The 24,125-nt window shown below is 44.6% G+C and overlaps 2 protein-coding genes across 3 annotated transcripts in view; one reads left to right on the top strand and one right to left on the bottom strand.

Moving 5' to 3' along the window:
• Window positions 1-525: 525 nt before the first annotated feature.
• Window positions 526-20,624, top strand: LOC131267801 (proline-rich protein HaeIII subfamily 1). The gene is made up of 9 exons (XM_058270757.1): window positions 526-642; window positions 5,829-6,190; window positions 6,263-6,449; window positions 15,930-16,079; window positions 16,751-16,807; window positions 17,447-17,547; window positions 17,952-17,996; window positions 20,123-20,264; window positions 20,428-20,624. Exons 1-9 carry the CDS (start codon window positions 526-528, stop codon window positions 20,563-20,565), a joined length of 1,299 nt encoding a protein of 432 aa, XP_058126740.1. The 3' UTR covers window positions 20,566-20,624.
• Window positions 20,625-22,391: 1,767 nt separating this feature from the next.
• LOC131263033 (ankyrin repeat domain-containing protein 11-like) overlaps window positions 22,392-24,125 on the bottom strand; it is a 33,646-nt gene continuing 31,912 nt past the window's right edge. For both annotated transcript variants that reach the window (XM_058265161.1, XM_058265162.1), the window contains 2 exons: window positions 22,574-24,117; window positions 22,392-22,488 (listed from right to left, as the gene is read on the bottom strand). In XM_058265161.1, the coding sequence (XP_058121144.1) occupies window positions 22,596-24,117 (1,522 nt within the window). In that variant the 3' untranslated portion in view covers window positions 22,392-22,488; window positions 22,574-22,595. The remainder of the gene's footprint in view (window positions 22,489-22,573; window positions 24,118-24,125) is intronic.

Here is a 24,125-nt window from a genome sequence, read left to right as displayed (position 1 = left end):
GCAACCAGATCAAACGGCGAGCGAGATTCGAAACAGTCGAAACGGAAGCGAGTTCGGTGCGAGCGCGTGCAATTCATATCTGGTGTCCTGAATTGACTGAGTGAGCGTGATTGTGTGTGGAAAATTGCAAGGAAAACTCCGGACTTTATATCGATTCCAGTTTGCGGGAAACGAGTGAAGTGGAAAAGTGAAACTTACCCAAACCTTGCTTTCGAAACGGGAAACCCTTGATTTCCCTTCGAGTTCGGGCCCCGAGAGTTCGGCTCGCAGGTGTGTGATATAATAAGTGGGAAGTGAAAATCAAGAACCCAACCGCCGCTCCGGTGCGCTGGTGATATTTTTACTGAACAAATTTTCTCGACCTTTCGACCGCGCAGTGTCGTTGAATTGATTCTCGGTCGCTAAGGCAACACTAACTTGCTCGGTCGGCTGGTGTTGGAAAAGAAGTGAAAGCAGTGTGCAGAAGTATTGTTGGTGTAGATTTTCCCACAGAAGCTAGCAAGCAGCTGCGTCCCAGCTCGGGAAATGAGCCCGAAACCACACGATTTCCTCGTCACACTGCGGCGTCCTTCGCCGCAGGTCGCTTGGGGCATCAGGCTCGTCGGTGGCACGGACCTAAATGCGCCCCTCATCGTCACACGGGTAGGTTTTTCCGAAAGGGGGCAGGAAGGTTTTTCGCGCAGCCCACAAAATATAATCTGCAGTACGATGGCGACACTTTACTTTCTTTTCCTTCTCGATCAAAACTGGCGATGACTTTGAACGATACAAAATAAGCGAAGGTTATGTCCGATTGTCACACGAAGCAAGAGTTTTCCCCACCACACACTCACACACACTTACACAAGGGCAGTCTCGAATGCCATCCTGTTGTGCTGAGAAAAACAACCGGGCACTCGGCTGCCCAACATCTGCAAACGGGAAAACTCTCGGCGAGAAGCGTAGCGGCAGCAGCAGTATGGAAGCAGGACGCGCTGTCAAAACAAATCGCGCTTGCTTTGTTCGATGTTGAGTCGAGGAAAAGCCGAGCGATGGTTGCCAATAAAATTTAAGTGCTGCTTGAAGTGCACCCAATTTTTCACCGGGATACGCTGTCGGGCTGGCAACACCCCGCGGGTTGGCAGAAGTAATTTTCCACCACCTCACCAACAAACCGAGAATCGGTGAAAACCCGTTCACCGAAAAGGAAAACGAGCGTTTGTGTTCTTTTTCTATTCGTCCGTTATCCTTTTGAGGGTTTGTTCTATCGTCATCGCAATACTTTTCGGGCGATGGTATAACTGCATCGATGCATCGCGAATTGCATCACTCTTTACTTTGGTAAGATTAATGATGGTTTGTTGCAGAAACGAAAACATTTTCCCTTATTTTCACGTTCTACACCGACTGGGACGAAAAAGAAACGACGCAATATGGCTCATTCTGGGACTGCTGTAATGTCTCTTGTTGGCGCATATTATTATGAAAGGTCGCTCGGCCACATGCTGATAAACATTCTACTTTATGGCCTCATCGCGCCGCTGCTCGTGGGATACGGTGCATTTGTGCTCGACTGTTTTCCGTCGATTTTCCACCGTTAACGGTTCCGTCGGTTGCTTCGATGCAGGGAACGATTTATTTTGATAAACCGACAGAAGCTTAAGGTATTAAATTGGGTTTGAATAATATTTTCCCAAGCGCAATGTAGCTTAAGGATGCACGCGAAAGATACAAATGATGGGTTTCGTAATACATTGTTTTCATTCTAGAGTGATGCAAAGGAAAGTTTTTCTTTTTCAAGAAATCAATTCTTTTCTCAAAGTGTGTTCTAACACATAAAAAAACACCTAAGTTGTATTACAAAATTAATGTTATTTGCATTGAGGCAAACTTCCCCTAGCCATGTGTTTTCCGAGCGCCACATCGAAACCCTTGACGGTTTACTTCCGCTCGAGTGCGAGGAAACGGTCATGACGCATAGCGGCGACGCATTCTTGGCAGCGGTTTAAGATTTTCCTATCGCTCTTGCCCGCGTTTTTCTGAGGTGAACGAATTTTCCGTCGTACGCAAATCGTGCTTCACACGACTTGCTCGCATGACGAAATGAGTTGGTGTGTACACGTAAAGGAATCTTTAGTTACGGCCAGAGCAAAACAAAACACAGTGCATCGGTCATATCCTCATTTTCCGTTAAAAAAAAGCCCATCCGAAGCGAGCTTCCTTTTGCCACTCGCCGTCCTTGGTGGACACTGATGGCCCAGGGTGACAAATTTGTACCCCAATACGAAACAAATTAGTACAATTTCTCTTACCTTTCCATGGAGCTTCGTAGAAAAATAAAACACAAACCTGAGTTGAATCATGTTTACGTTAACCGCGCAGAAACGCTTCGCCCGAGTGGGTTTGGTTCGTTTCGTTTTTCAACGCTTAAAATAATTTCCCACCGAACTGTAACGCTGTTTCTGTCAGCGATTTTTGAAAGGCGTCCACATTCAAGTTGATTAACCTTCACGCGATGGATAGGCTAATTTCGCTCACCCTTAAATCCTTCGTCACACCCTTCGGGGTTTCTAACGAGATTTCCTTTTTTTCCTGTATTCACTACGTTATGTGTTCTACATAACCAGCGACAAGATGCGTTAACGTTTATCGCCTCACTAATAACTGGGTTAGCTAATTAAAATCGACAGCGAGAGGCAAAGCAACGAGCGCCGTTTGAGCTTATCTTTTACAAGGCGGCGTTTGACGTCGGCAGAAACCTTGATAAATGGGATTTTGTTGTTTTTGTAGAACAGATTTGGTTGAACTAGTTTGTTCTTGCCGTTTATGAAAACGTATTAAAATACTCTATGCGATATTTATTATTTATATATGCAAAATAAAAACATCAAATAACGCGTAATACGCTTTCAATATTAAATCATCTTTTCTTCCAACAACCATTTTCCTCCCTCGTTTTAACAAAATTTCTAATTCATAGTGATTCTTGCGCAACTTTTCCTGAGACATTCCTAGCCGTAAGAAAACGGAATCTCTCACCTCCGATAGAGGGAGGCCCAAACTGCCAGTCGTAAAAAAGTCGCACTCGACTGATTCAATTCCCTTATCTAATTTTCTTGCAGTGCTAATTTATGCATGAGGAAAACTTTATCCTTCCCGTGCGCAAAGGATAGTGCTGTCGCAGACCTTTTTTCCTGCTTTTTTCCCGTCGTATACTTTTCGATAAGATAGTGTGCACAAACCCGGGGTTTGAAAGAAGAAAATTTTGCTACCGAAGCCCATCCGCCCGGCTTCCATTAGAGCGTTCTTTGCAAACTACTTCCCTCACTGCCGGCCCCGAGACCCTGCTTGCGGAAGAGAAAGCGCAAGCCATTTGTATTATAATTTATGTTCAAAGTGTTTTCTCCACCGAGGCCCCACACTCATTCACTTTTATCGAAAGCGTACCAACACACCGGTCGAAGAAAACCGCTGTGCAGCAAATGGTGAAAAAGATAAGAGGTTGAAAGAAAATTACACCCAGACTTTCTTACGAACCTTACCACCCACTCTTCCTTTACGTGACTACGTCTCTTTCTCTGTCTCTATGTCGAGTATCTCGGGGGGAGACTTTTTCTAGAGTTTATCGTAGGAAAACTTTGTCGTCGCTGATTTTCTTTTACGGCGTGCCCCAAACTCTCGCCGGTGGGTTGGAGTTGTACGGGAACGGGGGGTAAAGGAGGGTTTGAAGGTGGGTTTCCTTTCGAGTGCAAGACGTTCTCGTCTCGAGTACACAAAAACCCCACCACCTTGGGTTTATGCCGCTGTCGGAGCCATTTTTAATTAATGCGAAAATCTTAATTAGATTTTCATTTATATTAAATTTCTAGATAATTTATTATTTTAATCCTGCCGAACGGGCTAAGCAGCTTTGGAGCCCGGGCGTTCCGGGACGCAGTCGTGGCCCGTAAAGGACTTCCCATTTTCTGTAGGCAAACTGCGGGGGATGGGAAATCAACCGGGAGACATTTGCTCTAAGTTGGTTCATGCCAAACCCATTTCGAATGCGATGCAGTGAAGAAGCGGGCTGTGATTTCGAGTTTCAAGCACGCAGATTGTACACAAAAATGGACCCGTCTGAGACGATGCATGTAAAGGACCTTCCCAAGACATTGATTACCATTGCCACACTGGGAACCGATGGTTGTACAAATAAGTCACTTTTGGTTACATTCTGGTCGGGATTCAGGAAGGAAGAAATATGTCACCATTTTGGGGTGCATATCCTTCCCATAAATCTCCATCTAGGCAGAGGAAAAACACAACCCAAAACCATTGCATGGGTTGAATTTTGTCCAACTCCCAACACCGAATGGGGCCAATGTAGCGAGACGCCGGGCCGAAAGAAACTCCTAAAGATGCCGAGATTTTTCCGCCAACACCGCCGTCCCTTTTTATGGAAAACTTTTAAAAGGAACCACAGGACGGGCGGGGCCACACCCAATTTTTCTCCTCCCCGAACCGTATGCGACAGAGGGAAAACTCGGCATCCCCAGGAAAAAGGGGTTGGCTTTTTCTCGTCTTACCCTCGCATTCATTAGCATTACAGCGAAGTCATTTCGGTTGGGAAACATATTTACAAAGAACGGGTTTGCCGGGACACTGTTTGCATGATTTTCCTCCCCTATGATCTCGACTCGCCTGGGACGGGGATATCCCGTTTCGGGATGGAGTGGGAAGGGAAAAGTGTGCTATAAAACACGCACCAATCCCGAGCCAGGCTTATGCTTTTTAACGACCGAGAGGGGTGTGGAAATACAACGACGAAGATGAGGTAAAGGTTCTTTCGCTGCTCGATACAAGGCGAACGTGCGAGGGGATCTTTTATGTTTCGGGTCGATCGAAGAAAAGAAAATTCTAATCTTAACTATCCTTTCAACCTTCCCTTACCATCGGGAATGGATTTCTTTGAAACGTGTCCTTTTGAGCGGGTGTAATCTTGCAAGGATCATCAGTTATCAATATGAAGGCAAGATGTTTTCGAAGGCTTTGCTTAACCGTAGTGCACCGTGGAAATGGCGAAGGAAAACTCTCGTTTTTTGACGAAGGTAAATAATAAACATTACAACCCGGTTGAGATTATCAGTATATTTTATCACCAAAGCATAATGGAAAATGGTTTTCAAAGGGAATGTCAAAAATAATTAAATGATGAATGTTTAATGGATCTTTTGAACCCCTGAACGGATAAGTTTAAATAAGATTAACAAGCTTAACTGACGATGAAGAATTTGACACATATTTAACTAGTGCCTTGAATTCTTGAATATTGATTAAAAATAGAATATGTACAATAAACTTATTTTAACTAATTTATTTTCAACAGGGAACCAAATTTTAAACTAAATCGCCAAACCGGACTGGGTTGAAATGGAAATTTTAAATTTTGAAAATACAATAAAAAGAGTTTATTCGGGTATTCCAAAACTTTTCCCACGATTGTCACAAGGAAACTCAGGTTTAATTTGAAAACGATGATACACAATCCTACATATCCGGAAACGGGTTGCACGTTCGGCCAACGTCCCGAAGAAGGAAAATCCTGTTATGGAATCCAGTTTGACAGGTTCCGAATTGTGGCCAACTTCTGGCAGGACTCTTTGTCGCTTACGAAAAGGAGCTGTTTGAACTTCATGACTTGGAGAAGTTATCCTCAATAACGCTTTCTTGCTGACCGATCGAAACGAAATCAAAGCATTCCGAGGAAAACTGGATTGTCGAAATGTTGTCCCTCGTGGGAAAAATCCTCAGAGAGCCCCTTTTTCTCACAGTTCGCTCGCTTTTCTTTCCCCGACCCGTCCCGTCCGCAGGTACAAGTCAACAGTCCGGCCCAACCGGAGCTGCTCCGCGGCGATATCATCACTAAGATCGACCAGTACGATGCCCGCGACCTGACGCACAACGACGCCCAGAACCTGTTCCGCAATGCGGGCAACCAGATCAAGGTGACCATCCGTCGGGACGACAAGGTGGCCCTGCACCAGAGCGCCCATCCGGTCAACGGCAGTCCGGCGCCGGCCCCGGGAGCCTACGCCCAGCCGTACCAGCCGTACGTCGACCCGGACCAGCCCGTCGGACGCTTCCACCAGCCGTCGGCGGCCGCTCCGACCCCGACCAAGCCCCAGCTGCACCAGAACTTCCCGCCGCCGGATCCACAGCAGCTGCTGCCGAGGTAGGACAGCCCCGAAGCCGACGACTTCTTCCAGAATCTAACCGCTGACGCGCTCTCTCTACCCCATTCCAGCATGACCTCGCCGTTGCCGCATGGCCCGCAGGCGTACGCCGCCGCTCTGGAGCATCCGGTCGAGACGCTCCCGCGCACCATGTTCCCCGGGGTGGACGAAACCGGAGCGTACCATCTGCCGAAGCATCCGTATCCGCCACCGTCACCGGCTGGGCTGAACGATGCCGGCGAAGCGATTTCCAATCAGGTAAGCCAAACCATCAAGCGGTTCCGGGCCTAAAACCCCTTCGTTTGCTTTCGCTTTCGACCTTTCCATTCGAGTGAAGGCTTTCTTTTCGTACGGATCTCATGCGTTTGCTAACACCACCGGACAATCCTAGACAGTATTTGGATTGATCCTGAAGAAGTATCAAGAAGGGAAATTAAAAGGAATTTCTTGTCCAACCTGTTCTTAAAACTAAACAGTTTGACAGTGTGAATTGACCAATCATGTAAATACATGAAGCGTTTTGCGACTTCCGCTACATCATGAATCATATTTTATTAACTGAAGTTTAACTGATACAATTTTACTAAGTGATCTAACAATTTTGTAGTTTTTGGGTTTGATTTACATTTTGTTCTTCAAATGTGGACTTTTTGAAGAATATTTTCATGTTTATTTGTTAAATTATTGCGAAAGTAACCGCAGGGCCAGTTTTGTATGAGTAATAAATAATAAATGAGCATGAGGAGATATTCATCCCAATATGAACCGTTTCTAGTATCATTTGTTATTTAATTAATTTTTTAACATTAACATCGTTTTTATTCAATAATCGAGAAAAATCATCTTTTCGATGGTTCTTATTATAAAGTTACAAATGAATGGTTTTAACCGTCTTAATGCAACAATATGGGTGTTTAAAATATTATCCACTAGTTTGTGAACTAAAAATACTACAGTTCATTTTGTATTCACAGATATTATATTAACCTTTATGCAAATAACACTAACTGAAAAGAGTAAAATAAACAGGTTTGATTACTTACAATTTTACATTACCTTCAAAATCGAAAATGAACTCCGGCGCATTACATCCCTTGTTCGTTGTAGTTACTACTCTAGCGCAATCTTGCCTGTATAAAACCGCACGTCAAAAGCATCCACATCATCAAACAAACACGACGCAGAGGAAAGGGGTGCGCGACACGCGTTGGGAAAATTTTAAATTACTTTTCCCGCTTGCAAAAACGACAGCGGAACCGAAAACTTATGCTTCAATAAGACGAGCCAGCGGTAAAAAGGCGCGAGGAGCCTTTCGGAGACGGGGCGAAACATTTTAATATTAACCCACGCCTTCTTTGCACAATTTTCACCCCCGGGCTTCGCTCATTTTCAAAACGATAAGCGTCGGCGGGCGTTGTTTAGAGCTTTTCCATGGCAACCCAAGCAGCGAACGAGTTTGCTTTGCTTGAGCAACTTTCCGTACGGTTGTTGCGCCACCTGACAGTACATCTTCCTCGAACGGAGGAAGGATGCTTTCATGAATAAATTAAATTTTCTTCCACCGCGCGAAACCGTGTGCATTATAGCGGAGCCAAAGTAGACGCCAGTGCGCCGTAGAGCCAGAGATGGAGAGTCGGTATCTTTCGGTTTCCCCGGTGCGTGGAAAGATGGGCGCGCACTCACACTGCTTCACGCTGGGATGGAAAAGTGACAATCTAGCCGACGATGAGTTAGAATGCGATGCAGGGTTTGAAAAGGGTTTGGTAAACAGGGCGCTCGGGAGATCGAGCCTTCGTCGCAGGGAGGAACCCTTTTTTTCCAGCAGCCCTTTCTTCTCGGAAAGTTTCAAGACGCTATCACGATGCAGCCTCCCGAGCAGCCAACTTGTATTCTTGGCTCGTGCCTCGATGCCACAAGCGCGCGCGTGTCGCTAACGATGATTGTTAACCTGTGACACATTTGTGTCCTCTTGGTATGAATACAAACACACACACGCACGTGACCGAAGAAGGCAGGACCTGCGCCATGCGCGTCTTGGGGCTGATTTCAGGAAAGGGTTGAGGCTTCCTGCAGCATCTTTAAAGGTACATGATTGTGGGAAAAACAGGTATGGTTGGAAGTTCCATGAAAGTTTTCAAAATGGAATAAATAAAATGATAAAGAAGATTCTGCAATGTAATAGAATAAGACAAGGAGATCAGCTCAATGAAATGCTTTTAATAAAATTAAACATAAACACACATGATCCATCAGTTCGTTCATTTTTTATATTTAAAAATATTGTAAAATAACAAGAGAAGCCTTTGAAACTGAATAAATTTTCCTCTCGGTTAAAACTCCTTCTGGTTCATGAACTTCCATCATCCTCAATTCATAGCATACACATTGTCCTGCCATAACTCTGATCATTTCATTAGCGGAAGACTTTCATGACTTTACCACGAAAATGTTCCCCATTGCGGGGGAAAACTAATTATTTTCCAATACATTATTGCTACCTCGTACCAGAGAATAAACGTCGAATTGGGGATGAAAATTCTTAGTAAAATAAAACACTCAGCGCTACTCGCGTAAGAGGTACCACGATTTGACGAAGTCACGTGAACAGTATACGCCTTTTGATGGAATTTTCGAGTGAGGTTCGAAGGAGGTAACACTAGACCGCGGCACGGGGAAATCAAATGAAGATTGAAGCCCGGGCAAATCCACTTGCGGCACTGTTCCAAGAGTTAAAATTTATTAAATTTATCGTCCCAACCAAACCAACGACGCAGTTGGCGCTGGCTGAGGCGAACGGTTTGGTTGTAAAGGAACATTTTCCGAAGCCGAAGCAAGGAGGCTTCTGGAATCCCTACCATCGCTTGGGCGAACGGTACGGAGGGCGTACGAAGAGGCAAGGTACTTATCATGAGTTATTTTGGCTTTCGGATCGAACGCTCGACGGAGGATTCGCTGGGCAAATGAAATTACTTTCCACGGCTCGCAAGAAAGACGCGTAAACAATCTGCTCTTGCGCGAACATTTTCCCCCACACGCCAATGGTATCCCATGGCAACGGCGGGTACGGGTTTCCAGCGCAACGATTTTCCTCGGGCGAAAGTTTCTCGCAGCGTCGCAAAAGGGGCCGCCAAGCGAAAGTTTTCCCTGGAGCTGAACGATGGATGGAGTGCACGATGTGTTGCATACATTTAGGGGCAGCGAGTAAAGCTGTTCGGTTGGAATTTTCCCGAAAACTGTTCGTTGGCGTGTAACAAAATAACTTGTTCAAAATGAAGGAATTGGAACTTATAATTAGGTAAAAACTAGTAAAATATGTTTTATTATGCAAATCATCATGAAGCACATCCTCTTAACCACAAATAACCAATACAATTTTGGCGTAGGCAACAAACGAGGAGGACATAATCACAGATTTTAAATTGTTCTCTTAATGTTGTAATAGGTACGGTCACACGAGACGAACCTTTGATGGCGAACCTTTCGCACACTATTACAAACGAATGCCAAAAAAAGGTTCGCCGAACCTTTTAGCGTTCACACGTAACGAACCTTTGATGTAGTTTCATTGATAGTTGGTAAGAATAAATCAAAGTAAGCATTGTAAACAAATGGGGAAATCGAACGGAACGTCAAAAAGGTTCGCGGCAAAGGTTCGTGCTATCCACCAAAATCGGTGAACCTTTTCTGCTCGAAAAAGGTTCGCGAACTTTGCTCGATTCACTAACACATTCAAGAAAAGGTTCGCCGAGCGTCCAAATTCGAGCAGGGTTCGTCTCGTGTGACCGTACCTAATCAGTTCAGATTTCTCCAAACCTGATGTTCGGAATCCCAAAACCATGACTTAAGATCAATCAATTCAAGTTCATTACATACCTTGTTGGTATATTATCAAGAAGAACCAAAACATGCGCCATAGTCAAGCACGTTACGCGTATCACTTTGTTTACTACCATCACAATCCATGTTGTTTGTGAAATTGTTTGAAATTATATTGTGTACGACACAGGAAAATTGAAGGTTTTGCATGATCTTGCTATATTTTCGTACCGGCCTTGACATCGCATCGCTTTTCCGAGGCCTTCAGGAAACTGATAGTGAAACCAGTGCCGTGGCACACTTCGACCAAATAAATCTTATTTGCCCATCAGTTCGACCTTGAATTTCCCGACCACCCAGAGCACACGGTTGTGGCACCGATCCAACGGGCTCTGCCAGCTGTGTTTTGTGCTCCCGGTGCGCATCGGGTCAGATCCCGCCGTCAAGAGCAATGTGTGTGTGTGGGTCTGTGTATTCAACATGTGGCAGCATCCCACCCAAGAGTCCGGTCAGTTTAGGGCCCCTCTCCCCCCCACACCCATCTTCCGGACCGGCTTGCAGCATACGAATTTTCAAGTTCGCAGAAAACAACACGAACCGAAAATAGTACCTGAATAGTGTCCGTCGGTCGGTCGGAGGTGAATGAAAGTGAAGTTCTGCGAGCCCTTACTCCCCCTCCGTGACGGGAAATGAGAAATGGGCGAAGGTTGGTCATCCCGAATTCAGCGTCTCGCCACCTCGATCTGTCCACCATCAAGTTCAACTTGGCCCCTGACCCTGACCGACGACTAACGAGCTCACTCCCGCCGGAGTTTAAGAACCGGACTCCAATCACCTGTGGAAACATTCGCACCCTTTTCGCCCCCGATGACCCCTTCGATGTTCGGTCGAATACCTGCCGAGCGAAGGAAAGGTAGACGTATCATCTCCAACATTCCAACCGCCGACGGCCAGACGACACACGCTGGTTGGTACAATAAACTCATGCCTCCTCCTGCAAAATACCTCAGTCTCGACGAAAGAGACTGACGACGAAAGTCAGGGCTATTCTGTTCCTAAGAACTCAACACACACACACCCACGGAGTAGAAACGTAACTGAGCACAGCGGGGTAGAACCGGCCGATGGTCAACGCAAGTGGTTGGCACGATAATTTTAGCCAGCTTCTGACACCGACCCCCACACCCCGGTCTGGCCAGCCCCGTCACCTCATCCATCCACTCCCCAGAGCGACCGGCCGTTTCCTCTGCGTTTGCGAAACTAAAAATAATCTCCTCGAACCATTCGGGATGTAAATGAGGTCACGCCAAAAGTCCTCGGGTCGGCTTCTTTGGCGGACGGCGCTCATATTATATCGTCGCGCGTCGCAATCTTTTGCGTGTTTTTTGTTTTGCACGGTGCGCACAGGATACGAAAACAATTTAAACACAAAACGATAGCGGGTCGACATTTTGTTCGAAACGAAATAGGGCCAAACAGAAGCATAATAAACCCAAGTTAACAAACCTAACCGTGTTGGGTTGACATTAACTGTGAACTCTGGCAATAAGCAACCAACACCAAGTGCATATCATAACTTTTTTCCTTATCCTTCGCCAATCAAAGGCCAAAAACAGAGCATCCTCAAGTCCTTCCAGCTGACATGAAAAATGACTGCGAAACGGATTGGTGGAATTTTATGCTCCCCTTGGCACAGTTTGTACCGTATTGTGTCGTTCGCACTCCTCTGCAGGCCAATAAAACGTTTTTCACCGTGAAATGAGCTGGCCGATCTTTATTTTCAGATGTTCTCACTTTTCATTTACCACCTCCGTCCATGGAATCAAATTTTGCCAACCAACTGTGTTGGAATTTTGGTGCAGAAATAAAACTATAAAGAAATTGTTCTAGAACCACCAAATTAATGTTAAACATCAGAGAACATTTAACATTTCTTGTAGCACAACACATTGGCAAAGGAACTTTAAAGATTCAAGAAAACTTTACCTCAAATACGTTCAACTAAAAATAGTACACTGATCATTCATTCAATATAATTATAACGATAGTGATCATCCATTTTAATCGAACATTACCGCACTTCTTCAATCTGCATCAATTCGACAAATGTTTGTAAAAAACTGAATAAAGTAAACAATTCATGAAGATGGCAAAAATACTAAAGTAAATAAAGTAAATTAAATCCATTATCGTTTCATTAGAAACGTCCTTGTTCTCCATTAAATTCCACAATCACTAGGTATAAACTAAGTTTGGCAATTAAACATGCTAAAGTAAGTGATTTTCAAATAGAAAACAATCTTGTCTTTTCCCATATCGTTCTCTGGCTATTTTTGCAGCGATTTCCGTACCTAATAACACACATTTATACAAATGATACACAGTCTCGTTGACTGCCTCACACAACATTATGTAACATACTTGCTGCATCGTTACGATAATCTCCCTCCGTTCCGGAAAGCTGATGAACCAATATTTCCCTTTCGTCAAAATAAACAACACTTGCACTGAACGGTTCGAACGGGCATAGGAAAACCACCAGGCACATCGGAGAAAATGTGATCTTTGTAAAGGCAAAACGGAAATGGCTAGGAGTGAATGCACGCGTACAACCCGATCCATTTCCACGGCGAGACAGCTCGAGCGCGAGATCAGTCGATCGACAAATTCTTCTCCATCAACAAACGCAACCGGGGGTTTGGTTTTCCATAAGGCCCCTTAAGGGTGAACGCTTGCTTCAGTCGACTCTGCCCTTCGACCACCGAGTCGGAGGGGGGAACTCAGGACAAGGGAGGGAAGTGGTGAAAAACCCGACGGATTCGTGTACGTAAACAAAGTTGGCCACTCTTCGGGCAACGGTTGGCGCGCATTTCCCACGCGCTGGCAAACGTACGTTTTTTTTTATTTTTTGGTTTTTGCTGCTTTTTGTCCAACAAAAGCCATTTCGTTTCTGATGGTGGCTTCGAAAATGTGTGTTTTTGGTGTATTTTTATTTTTCCCCTTGTGTGCTTCAGTGTATTTTCACCATCCTGCCGCCACGTCCTGCCCATTAATCTATCCTGTCGGCCGAAGACCACAGACGTCACTTTCTACACTATACCGACACGCACTCATACAGACACACACGCAGGCCAGTGGAGTACAGCACAAGTCCTTGGTGAAAGAAAAACACCACCACCCTCCATCATCACCATCCCGCTTCCCCCCCACCCCAACCGATCGCGAACGATCGCGGCCAGCTATCGAAGATTTTCCATTCGCAAACACGACCGGTCAGTCGCTCGCGGGAAACGTCCATCGACAGATCGGAAAACAGTCGGCTCCGGTAGTTGTGCGGTTTACAGCTTCAGTCACATTCTGCTTAGTGCTGCTGGGCTTAGGGTTGCGCTTAGTGGTGGTTACTTTGTAAACACAGGAATATTTCCCTTTCACTTCTTGGTTTTTCTTGGCCCCGACCGTTTTTTTTTTCTCCAGGCCGTGGAAAGCCTTAATTTGTTTGTGTACCACACGGGTTGGGTTTTGTGTGAGTGTGCTTCTTTTCTGTGCTAGAGCCGAGCAGTAGGCGCAAAACAGCAAAACAAAATGGCCTCCGCTTATCAGTACCGTGGCTCGCCCGCGTTCATCCATTTCGCGCATCGCAATGAAAACTACGACGAGGCGCAGATTGATTACCAAGTAAGCACTTTTTCCAACGATGGAATGGGTGGTGATGGTGATGCCCATGTTGGCCAATATGTGTTCGTGTTTGCGCGTTTGTTCAAGTTGTTTCATTTTGGATCCAGAGGTTAAATGGACGCTGTGGAGGAAGCAAGAGTACGTACGGGACTTTTCCGACGTGGAGTACGAAAATAAACATTTCAAACTGCGTGAAACGTATTCCCATCTACACCCGTGCTATGATTATGTGGCTGACCGTAAGATTGCCCAACCGAAGGGAAGCATTAGTCCGAAGTAACGATTGATGGCCATCTTTGACCGGAGCATTGTTTCAAGGTTACCCGTGACGTATGCTTGATTCGAATGGTCGAATAATCCCTTATTCCGAGCTAAAACGATCGATCATAAATTAAACTCTTCTCAACCGTCAAGTGCTTCAATAGAATTCAGGCCCGATCGATTCCGTGTAACAACTTACGGTACCTCGATGATTATGAGTCAGTTGTTTTTCCAGCTTGACGAACGGAATTTCGATCATTCTAGAACATTTGTGCAAAAAAAAAAGGGAAAAATTACTTTCACTCACCAACGTTGGCACTAGAAAATGGCGATAAATCACCCACACCAGTTGTTCGTGGGGCTGAAAAGCGGACCGAAACAGAACGGACTTTGTGTAACGGGAGCGGCTTGAAGGAAAATCGAGGCTGTGTTGGTCGTGTGCTACCGATGCTGGTTGATCGCTTCGAGTCCTCGAGGCGTTCTAAAAATAAGGTTCCCTTGTAAACGCCCTCCAGCTTTCGGGTGGGAGGTCCGGCGGGCCGTTTGCTGACCATCCGCCATGTCGGTGGTTGACCAGAAATGTTGCCAGATTTTTCCACTGGTTTCTGTCTTGCAAACCGGGGGAGAAGGAGAGGTTTCCGTGATGAGGTGCTGGATAAAGCGGATGAGGGTTGGCATGCGATGCTGGCGTGGTATGATGCACGAGAAGGTGATTATGTAACCTGGCCTAATAGAAATGATTTATTATTAGTCATGGTCAGTATTACAAACAAGCTCTAAAGGCGATACGAAACTGAGGTCAGACTTGTCATAACCCTAGCATTCCATTGCAAAAAACAAAAATAATATACATACGAGGAATAATTTATATTAAATATGTTTTTTCAAGTCTCAACATCAAGTCAAAACAGATCATTAAAAAAGGTTTTCCTTCTGAAAAGCAATATTAGTGAAAGTGAAATTTACTTTAATGGGTTAAAATGGATAAGTTATTTATTCAAAAATATTGATTTCATAGTATTCCTACCTTTATCTAAACTCGTTAGCTCAATTTAGGAAAACACGTCTTACGTCATACTAACTGTCTGCCACTTTCTATTTCTTCCACATGGTTCGCTGCGCATTATTTACATTAAACTAATTAATCCTGGCACAACAAAACTGCCTGCATCTTCCGTTGTAGAACATTAAAACTCGATGTGCCATGAATGACATTGACATAGATTTTTCTAGAAGCAAATCCCTAGCCCGAGGTCAGAGCACACGGATTAAACACGACGCGTGATCCTGCCACATCCTCTGCCACCCCCGGGGGGGTAATATGTTCCAACAGCTGTACCGAAACTGTCCTAAAAATACACTTCATTCACTTTAAGGGCAAAACCTTCAAATCACGCCATTGCCTTCAATATGGGCAAGGAGTTTTTCTTTTCCTTCCACCTGTGCGCCATTTTGGCGCGCGTTTTTGAAGCGCGCGCTTGCTTGTATCCGATCCAAACGTTGGCGCAATCATTTCACGCACACATTGGCAAGACATGGTCTACATGGTTTCGCTTTTAGGAAATTTTTCTCTGAAACTTTTCCACTCTGGCAAGCGTTGAGATGGAAACGGGGCGGAAAATGGGTGCCTTTGCTTTCGTAGTAGGCTTGGAGAAAATAAGTTTAGCTCATTGAAACGAACTGAAAACATTTAAAAAACTAAAAAAAAACCTAGCAATTTTTAAATAACATTTGAATGTGCATAAGATATTTCTCGATCCACAAAAAGAAAATAGTAAATTGATAAAAAAAGGCTTTTCCGTCGTTCACAAAACTGGCAGTGTTGCCAAATAGCTTTTCTGTCGTATTTTCGTTTTACTCCATCATCACCAACATGAGACAACACAAAACCCAATACCGTCCTGTTTGTTAAACCCTGTATGTGTTTTCTTTCTTCCCTTTTCTTTCTCTCTCTCTCTCTCTTCTCGGTGTTTCTCCTCGTTCCAGCCGTACCGTACCACACCGTTAGTCCTGCCCGGTGCCAAGGTGCCGAAGAAGGATACGCTCCCGACAGAGTCCTACCTCAGACACCACCCGAACCCGGCCATGCGTGCCCCGCCGGCACATGATTACACAGACACACTGATGAAACAGAAGGTACAGCAGTGGCGCTAATCGCCAAGGCAGTGCGGGGGAGGGCTAGAGCCACCACCCTCCCGCCAGCTTCACACGACAGCTCCTCCCCTCACATACAGGCTCCTTCACAGAATTGGGAAATCGGCCGTCGGCTTAAGGAACATAAGAAATTCGCTTCAAAATATTTACCCTCACGAGATGAAAACACGCCACACATCCCACAAATTCTCGCCTCTAGTGAAAATCTGCCCTCCCCGATAGGATAGGTCCTTGAGTTGTTTTTGATTCTATTTAGGTATTCTTGAAATAAACTAGCTTTTATCGAAACGAAACACGTCGGAGGCGCGAGTAGATAATTATCAGCACCAAAAGAAAACCACTCATTCACAAACAAAAACCAAAAACAAAACGAACCAAGCGTTAGATGGGAGCTGTATCTTAAATTATTTCTGTTCTTCCTTTTCTTTCCGTCATGTGTCATCTCAATTGTCTCTCAACCCCATCTCGTACCACATATCTCTAAAAAAACAAAACAAACTCGAATCAAATGATAAACAATTGTAACCTTTTCTACTGCCCTCCCATAACGCCGAACGAAACAAAACAATATCAAACAAATCCAATGCCATGTAAAAACCCCCAAACCCAAACTCAACAACATCAACATCCTCATCGAACAAAACATCTCGCAGCTCGCGGAAACCGTGATTCATCGAGTGATTGGCGAAGAGCCACCGTCCGGTCCGAAGGTGTTTGTCCACTTTAGTTCTCTTTCGTTGGCTTTCCGATGTTTTGTTTTTACCTATTTTTCTTCTCTGGTGTGCGAACGTCCGTTTCACTTTGACACTGTGCTGGATTGGTTTTACTGTGCAAGCCCTTCGACAAAATGTGACGTAAAGCTCCCCGGAACAGAGCTGATACCGCTTCAATCCTACGTTGAAGGCCAGGGTTTGCCATTGCGCTTTAAAATTATTTCGCTTATTTACTTTGATCGGTTTGTTTGATTACTATACCATGTTGGTACTATTCAATCAAGATTATTTGTTCTTTCTTTCTTTCTTATTGTTCTGTTTTTATCTTTGTTTGCTTGTTTTGTTCCTTTAATTTCCCGTTTGAGTGCTTTTATGTTTTACGTTATTGTTTTTGTGTTTTCCTACATTTATCATCAACCCAAACGGGTCTGAGAATCTATTTTTCCTATCCTCTACTTAAACACAGCGTAAGCTAGTGATTTCTGTTTTCTTTGTGATTTTATTGTGTTTTATAATGTCTGTTCTTTGTTCAAGGTTTTCCCGTTATATATCTGCTTTCAAACAAATTTTTTTGTCCATGTTTCTGTTCAAAGATGATATTTCAACACTCCACATTTGAATCACTCATTTCTGCAGGTCGTCCACAAGCAGTTCAACTCCCCGATCGGGCTATACTCGGATAACAACATTGAGAACACCATCAGACAGAGCGCTCCGCAGCAAACACAAACTGTTCCGTAAGTATTATGACATGGCAGTCCACCCCTGGTCTTTACATTTTTCTGTTCCTTGTTCCAAAAAACGTATGGATAGCTATATTTTCTAGCGTGTCAGTAGAGATTTTGTCGGTTATAAAATAAATGTATGAAGTACAAGGCGCCTCCATCGAATTGAAATGTTTTAAAAAAGATTTCAAAGTAGCTCAAAAAATTTGAAATTTTATTTTTCAGTTATATAATAATGTGAATCGATATTCCCTAAAATAAATGTAATAGTGCAGCACCATACAGCTAACCATACAGTAGTTTCCTCCCGTTTTCCCGACCCATTCCGATCCACCCCGAAACACACAACGTTTCGCAATCCCGTACGCACCAAACCAATGAAAGAATTTTATACATTTTTCTATGCACACAACCAGATCGAACGGATACACCAATCGCCATCGGCCAACGAAAATTGAAGGGTAAAGCAACCGTTGTAGTATAGAGCTGTGGTTTGGATCGTAGAGCACCGCCGTAGAGATTATTTTGTCGTGCTATGTTTGTTTTATTCTGTTGCGTTTCGCTTGGCTTCGATATGCGCTTGTTGTTGCTCGTTTCGTAAGACGGAAGGTTGGACACTCGTTACTTTAGCCTATCCTTAGCTTGGATTAAGCAGTCGCTTATCATGCCCTAACGTAAATGCTGCCAGAATCCATCCTGATGCTCGTTCCTCGTGGGTTTAAACCACATTATTCACCAGCGTCCATTATTTCACCCCGATTCGTCCTCGTTCCCCTTCCGCACCTCCCCGTTACTCTCGTGCGCAAACGTTCCAAAACGTTGCCTCTATACGCAACAACCATTGGCACGCAAGAAGGCAAAAAAACCGAATCAGATTCGATCAGCTTTTGATGTCGCTAAAAGGTGTCTGTGCAATGTGTTGCTGTGCTTAGAACGATGAAAGTTGTAAATATTTGATGTAGTAGCATAGTGGCAAACACTTTTGAAGCTAATATGCTGAAGATAAAGTTAATCGACGAACGCTGTAAACAAGGCCAATCCTTTTCTTCCATCAAATCACCGAAAGTAAAGAAAAATCCCCCCTCGCAACTCGCATGCAAAATATCCCATAAAAAATCATTGCGGAATGCCTTCTTGTTTCTAGCATCTTCATCGATCTGTCCTTCCTGAAGCAGAAGCAAAAGATCCTCGACGAACAGCGCCGGCTGGAGCAGGAAAAGCAATCGCAAAAACAGTATCCCTTCCAGTCGTACGTCTCTCCGTCGGTTTCGGGCCGCACGTCCCGCCAGCAAACCGTCAGCCCTGCGCCGCCTGTTCCACCCCTACCGGAAGCGTACCAGCACGTTGCCGATCACTATCAGCCCTAGGCGTCGAATAACGTCCAACTCTCGTTCATCTGCTTTCATTAAACTAATTGCAAATACACTTAAAAGGACACACGCACCCATCGTCACTGGCATGTGCACACTAATGTCTGGCAGCTTATGCGGGAAATTGCGTTCGAATTTTAATTAACAACTTCTGGGAGACTGAAGAGGCCTTTCGCTTAATTTTGGGACCAAAACTACTCAAAAACATATAATGTCTTATTGGCTTTCGGTCTCTTGGGACTTGTAAAAGAGTTGTCTTGAGTTTATTGTGATTTTTATTGCGTGATAACTGTTACCAAATAACACTATTTATGTTAAACGTTAATTTGGAGGACCAATCACCTTTTATTTATAACATAAGAATTTTTTTTTTTTATTGTCAAAATTTAAATTTAATTATAAAATACCGTTTACTTCATGATTATTTCTCAAGTTTGAGTTTTTATTTCACATGTCAGATTTGGTGTTGATTTATTTAAATCTGTTTCGATGTTTGTTGAGTTCTTATTTTAATTCACGTGAAAAAAACTTCCACTCGTGTTCAAAAATATGTGTGCCATGTTATTTGTTATCTGTTGAAAAAACCTTGTTTGTGTGTTGTTTATAAAAATAAAAGAAAAACCTCAGACATAATTCTTCACTGAGGCTCTGCAAGCGTCACGGTCACGATCCTCTCATCAATTTGGATGGTTATCTAACAGTGTTTCGTTTTTTATCTCTTCCTTCAACCGTGCTCATCCTTCATTTTCGTACCACTTGCATACATTTCAAAATGTGTACTATTTATGATACATCGCGCGTGTTCGTCCGCCGGACTCCATTAATGTCGCCCGTCACATTTGTAAACGTGTCAAAACTAAAATGTTAAAAAAAAATACCTGCAACCTCCCTGATACACAACGTCACATCGCCGATCAAATGCCCACAAAAACCGATGGCCAAAAAATAATAATAATGCTGAAAATGAAACATCGAAAACGACAACAAAATTCTCGCGGCCCCGATGAAACGAAAACGCCCAAAAATTTGGCCACATGCCAAAAATAAAACGCTGCTCCATCTGCTCGTGCAAAACCAAAAACGAAAACACAAAAACACGGTCAACAAATGTAATGAAAATAAAAACCCAAATCAACGTACGTCATCGGCGGGACAAATGGGTGGAATGATGCGGGACGATCATGCGCGCGCCATTTTGGACCGCCGTGACCGAGCAGCTACAAGAAAACCGTCGTGTTTGACCCATGCAAGAGCGAAACGTACCGCGCGCTGCAGGAGGGAACGGGAGATGGTCTGCAGGAGGTGCCGAATCCGATTCAGCAGAAAACCTTCGCCCCGAACCGTTTAGTGCCAGGAAAGGTAAGTTCTACGTTGGTTTTTATTCTTACTTATCCAAAGTTTCACCACTTCCACTATTTTTGTTGGATTATTCTCATTCGATTTCGTTTATTTCATTTGAAACCTAAACTTGATCTTTAAAACGTTTCTAATCTGTTTTTTATTTACATTTCTCTCTTAACAGAAGCCTAACGCCAATCACCCCGCTCCCCAGCCAGAATTCGCGTACCGGGTCAACTCGATGGGCGAGCCGAACGAAAAGATCCACCAGAGTGGATCCTTCAAACGTTTGATGCTGCACGTCATGAGCGACATGGACTAAGGGGACCTGGTGTACCGTCACGGGTCACATTGCGCCTCCATTTCCACCACCGTGGACGATGAGGATGTTTCTTACATTACTTGTTTATTTTCTTTCAATTTATAATATTCTCATACAGTGCCTTCATCATCGCATACCATTCGTCTATCGTGGAACGAAATAGGAATACTCCATACAGACACGTTATGATGATGGAACGTCACATCCTTAAACCCATCGTTACTTTGTAAACCCTTGTTCGTGGTACACGAACATGACGTAGTAGCTTCACTAGTTTTTTTCCCGCAATTCGAAATTGAAAAAAAAAATACGATAACAAAAACCCATTCGTCTCTAACCTTCTCGAACGAACTAATCTTTTCCCCGACTAACACGAAGCAGCTGCAGTAAGAGAACAAAAATGAACAAATTGAGTTGTGTAAATAAGCAGCATTTCTCACCCTGTACCCTGTGAACCCTATGTTAATCTAGTAGCCCGAGGAATTTCAAGTTTTTTCCGTCGTTTCCTTCCGATAGCCTTCCTATCGATCATGCTTTGATATGATAGCTAAGCATCACGTTTTGCACACCCAATTATTTATTTATTTATTTATTGATCAACGTATTTACGCGATTGTATATTCGATTCTACTGGCCGCACCGCTTGAACGGTGCCGACCGCGAGTGTATGTTCTAGTCAGTCTGATTGTTTGTTGCCAAAAACTGGCCTGGGAACCACTTTCCGGAAGGCCGCACAGCACAACTTTCACGGGCAGTAATAGTTTAACTTCTTGAATGTTTTATTTTAAAATAATTTTACAAAACATCAAAGAACGCAATACAAAAGCAGAACAGGAGTTCACGAATCATACATATTTTACACGCAAGCGATCGAAACTGTGCTTCGTTTTACGAGTTGTAAGTTTGTTTAGTGTTAACTGTGTTTTAAATCACACGCGTATGGTTTTGCAACGTTACCTCCATTTCGGGGGGTCAGAAGCGGGTGGCGCCATGCCATGCCGGAATTTTGTTGCCATATTACCCGTTCAGATTAACCGATCCACTTTGCTAGGGGGTAGGGCTAGGGACGCCATCGGAAACGAGCGCACCAGATGGAAGGATAGATTAAGTAGCAGGTGGCACTCTACGGCTTTGGAAGAGATTTATCTATTTATTATATATCTACAGTTTATGTACAGTGATATCACACCACACATATGATCGATGATGCAGAATAAAGATGAACTTATTGTAACGCACCGCGAATGGTGAGAAAATCCGCTTCATGTTTTTCTTTGTCACGGTGGGGCGATCTGAAATAAGACAAATATTATAATATTATACATATTGCAAAACCAAATTGAATATCTAAAGCAGTTAAAAGAAATCTCGCGCGCATCAATACCTTGTTTTGTTAAAATGAAATTCTCCATCATCCGTATGCCGTTTGTCGATGAGTATAAAAAAAACGGACTTGAGGACACCGGTGTCATGATTTCATTTTATTTTTTATTGATAAAACAAACAACCATCATAAACCCCTGATATTGATTTTAGTGGAAAAAACAGGAGATTCATGATTTTAAATTAAATTTCAAACAACGCCTTTTAAATTTAAGTCCAGTACTTTCAAAACTGTAAGATAGATGGCGCCAACGCTTGCTTTGATAATTTTGAAAGGAGCTTTTGATGATTCAAAATTTAATTTCTATCGTTAGAAGTAGTTTTGATTCCTCCCATCTTTAGTAGCGTTCGAAGGTTGTCCTGAGGTTTATTAGAAGTAAATAATAAATGGAGGAAATGGATTCCTACTTGGGAATAATAAAACACCATTTGCAATCGTTAGCTATGGTTTAATACATTTATTTGTATGATTTATGTAAAAAAAAAATCGCTATCGATCAGCCACGATAGGTGATATTGTAAGTATACGTCCTATATAGTCTCAGATTAAACATCGCTACTTTTTCTCTCTCTTTCCCTCCTTCTTTTTTCCCAGTACCCCCTGCGAAGGGTAGCAATACAGCACATCGCCCTATACCCCGTTCCCTTTATGCGGGCAGCAGATCAAAATCATCGTTCACATTCACCATCGGAACGTACGTATCGTCGATGATCGGTTTTGCCTTGAACTCACAGAGCGCGTGCTCCTTCATGTTAAACTCCCAGTCCATCCTCTGTACCGCGTGCAGACTTTCTGCCTCGTTGTGGTGGCGCAGCAGCATCGCCTCCTTTATTTTCTCCCACTTGTCGTCCACATCCTGCAGCCAGCTCAGAAACAGCCGTCCATTGTACCGGCTGCGTGCATTCCGATCCTTTTCCTCCTGCTCGGGCGTAATGATGTTGTACACCTCTTCGTCCTTTAGGATCGTGCAAACAGAGAACGGCACCGACTGGTTGGCTAGGGCCCGGGCCGCCCGTCCATGTACTCGCAGGATCTCCTGCTCCACCGCCAGCACAAGTTTCTCCTTCTCGACGATATGCTGCATCTTGAGCTTGTGGCGCTCTTTCTCCTGCCCGTGAAAGAGCTCCCTCAACGTGGGCGGCAGCGACACGGGCACCTGAATGAGGGGTTCCGCGGGCATCTTCCCGGCCAGTGCGTACGTGCACCGGTTCATCAGGTAGTCCTTGAAGCCCTGCGGCGGTTTCGGCTGCACCGGAAACAGACCCCGCTGGCGCCGCTCGATCTGCTTGCGAATGTTCAAGTACATCTGGTAGCAGTTGGTGATCGGTTGATCGTGTGGGTGTACGTCGGGTGTTTCCTCGCGGCTACCCTCTTTTTTGTCTTCGCCGGATGTTCCCGCCCCGCCCCCGCTGCTGGTACTGGCCGTCGCGGCTGTACCGGAGGATGTGGAACCACCACCACCGGCACCGGAAGCCGTTGCGTTCGCACCGGACGCATTTGTACCACCGGACGACGCCTGTTCTTTATTGTTCTTTATCTTACGCTTGCGAGGATGGACGGATGAATCCGAGGTTGACGATGAGGACGAAGACGTTGACGACGCTGATGAGTTTCCGGAAGCTCCCGCTGCGGTACCAGAGCCACTACCGGACTGGCCAGATGCGTTTCCATTCGAACCGCTACCTGTCGAACGACCACCTTCGGTGTTCCCTCCTGCCGGGCCGGAACCCTCCACAGACGCACTACCGGCAGCGGTGGAAGCACCGGAAGGACTCTTCGGGTTAACACCACCACTGTTCTCCGTCTCACCAGCTGCAGCCGCTCCAGAAGCACCCGTGTTAGGACTGTTTGACCTATTACCGGCTGCTCCCTGGCTCGTGGCAGCTCCAGCTCCACTTCCACCCGTTTCGCAGCCACTGTTCGAATGCGGCGAAGGAGATAGACAGCTTTGCTGCTGCATCTGCGGCGAAGAGTTGTTCGAACGGTCCACGGAACCGTCCTTCAACGAGCTGTTGCTATTGCCACCGCGGTGCGAGCTACGGAGGACACGCTGCTGCGTGCGTTCATCCTTTGCCGCCTGGGAGGGGTTCTTTTCGTCCGAGCTTTTCGAATCAGCCGGACTTGCACTACGCGAGGAGGTGCTTTCTTTGTCCGCCGTTGAATCATTGCTGAAAGG

Source organism: Anopheles coustani, chromosome 2, assembly GCF_943734705.1.
Source record: "Anopheles coustani chromosome 2, idAnoCousDA_361_x.2, whole genome shotgun sequence".
NCBI lineage: Eukaryota > Metazoa > Arthropoda > Insecta > Diptera > Culicidae > Anopheles > Anopheles coustani.
This window is presented reverse-complemented; position numbering and strand designations above follow the sequence as displayed.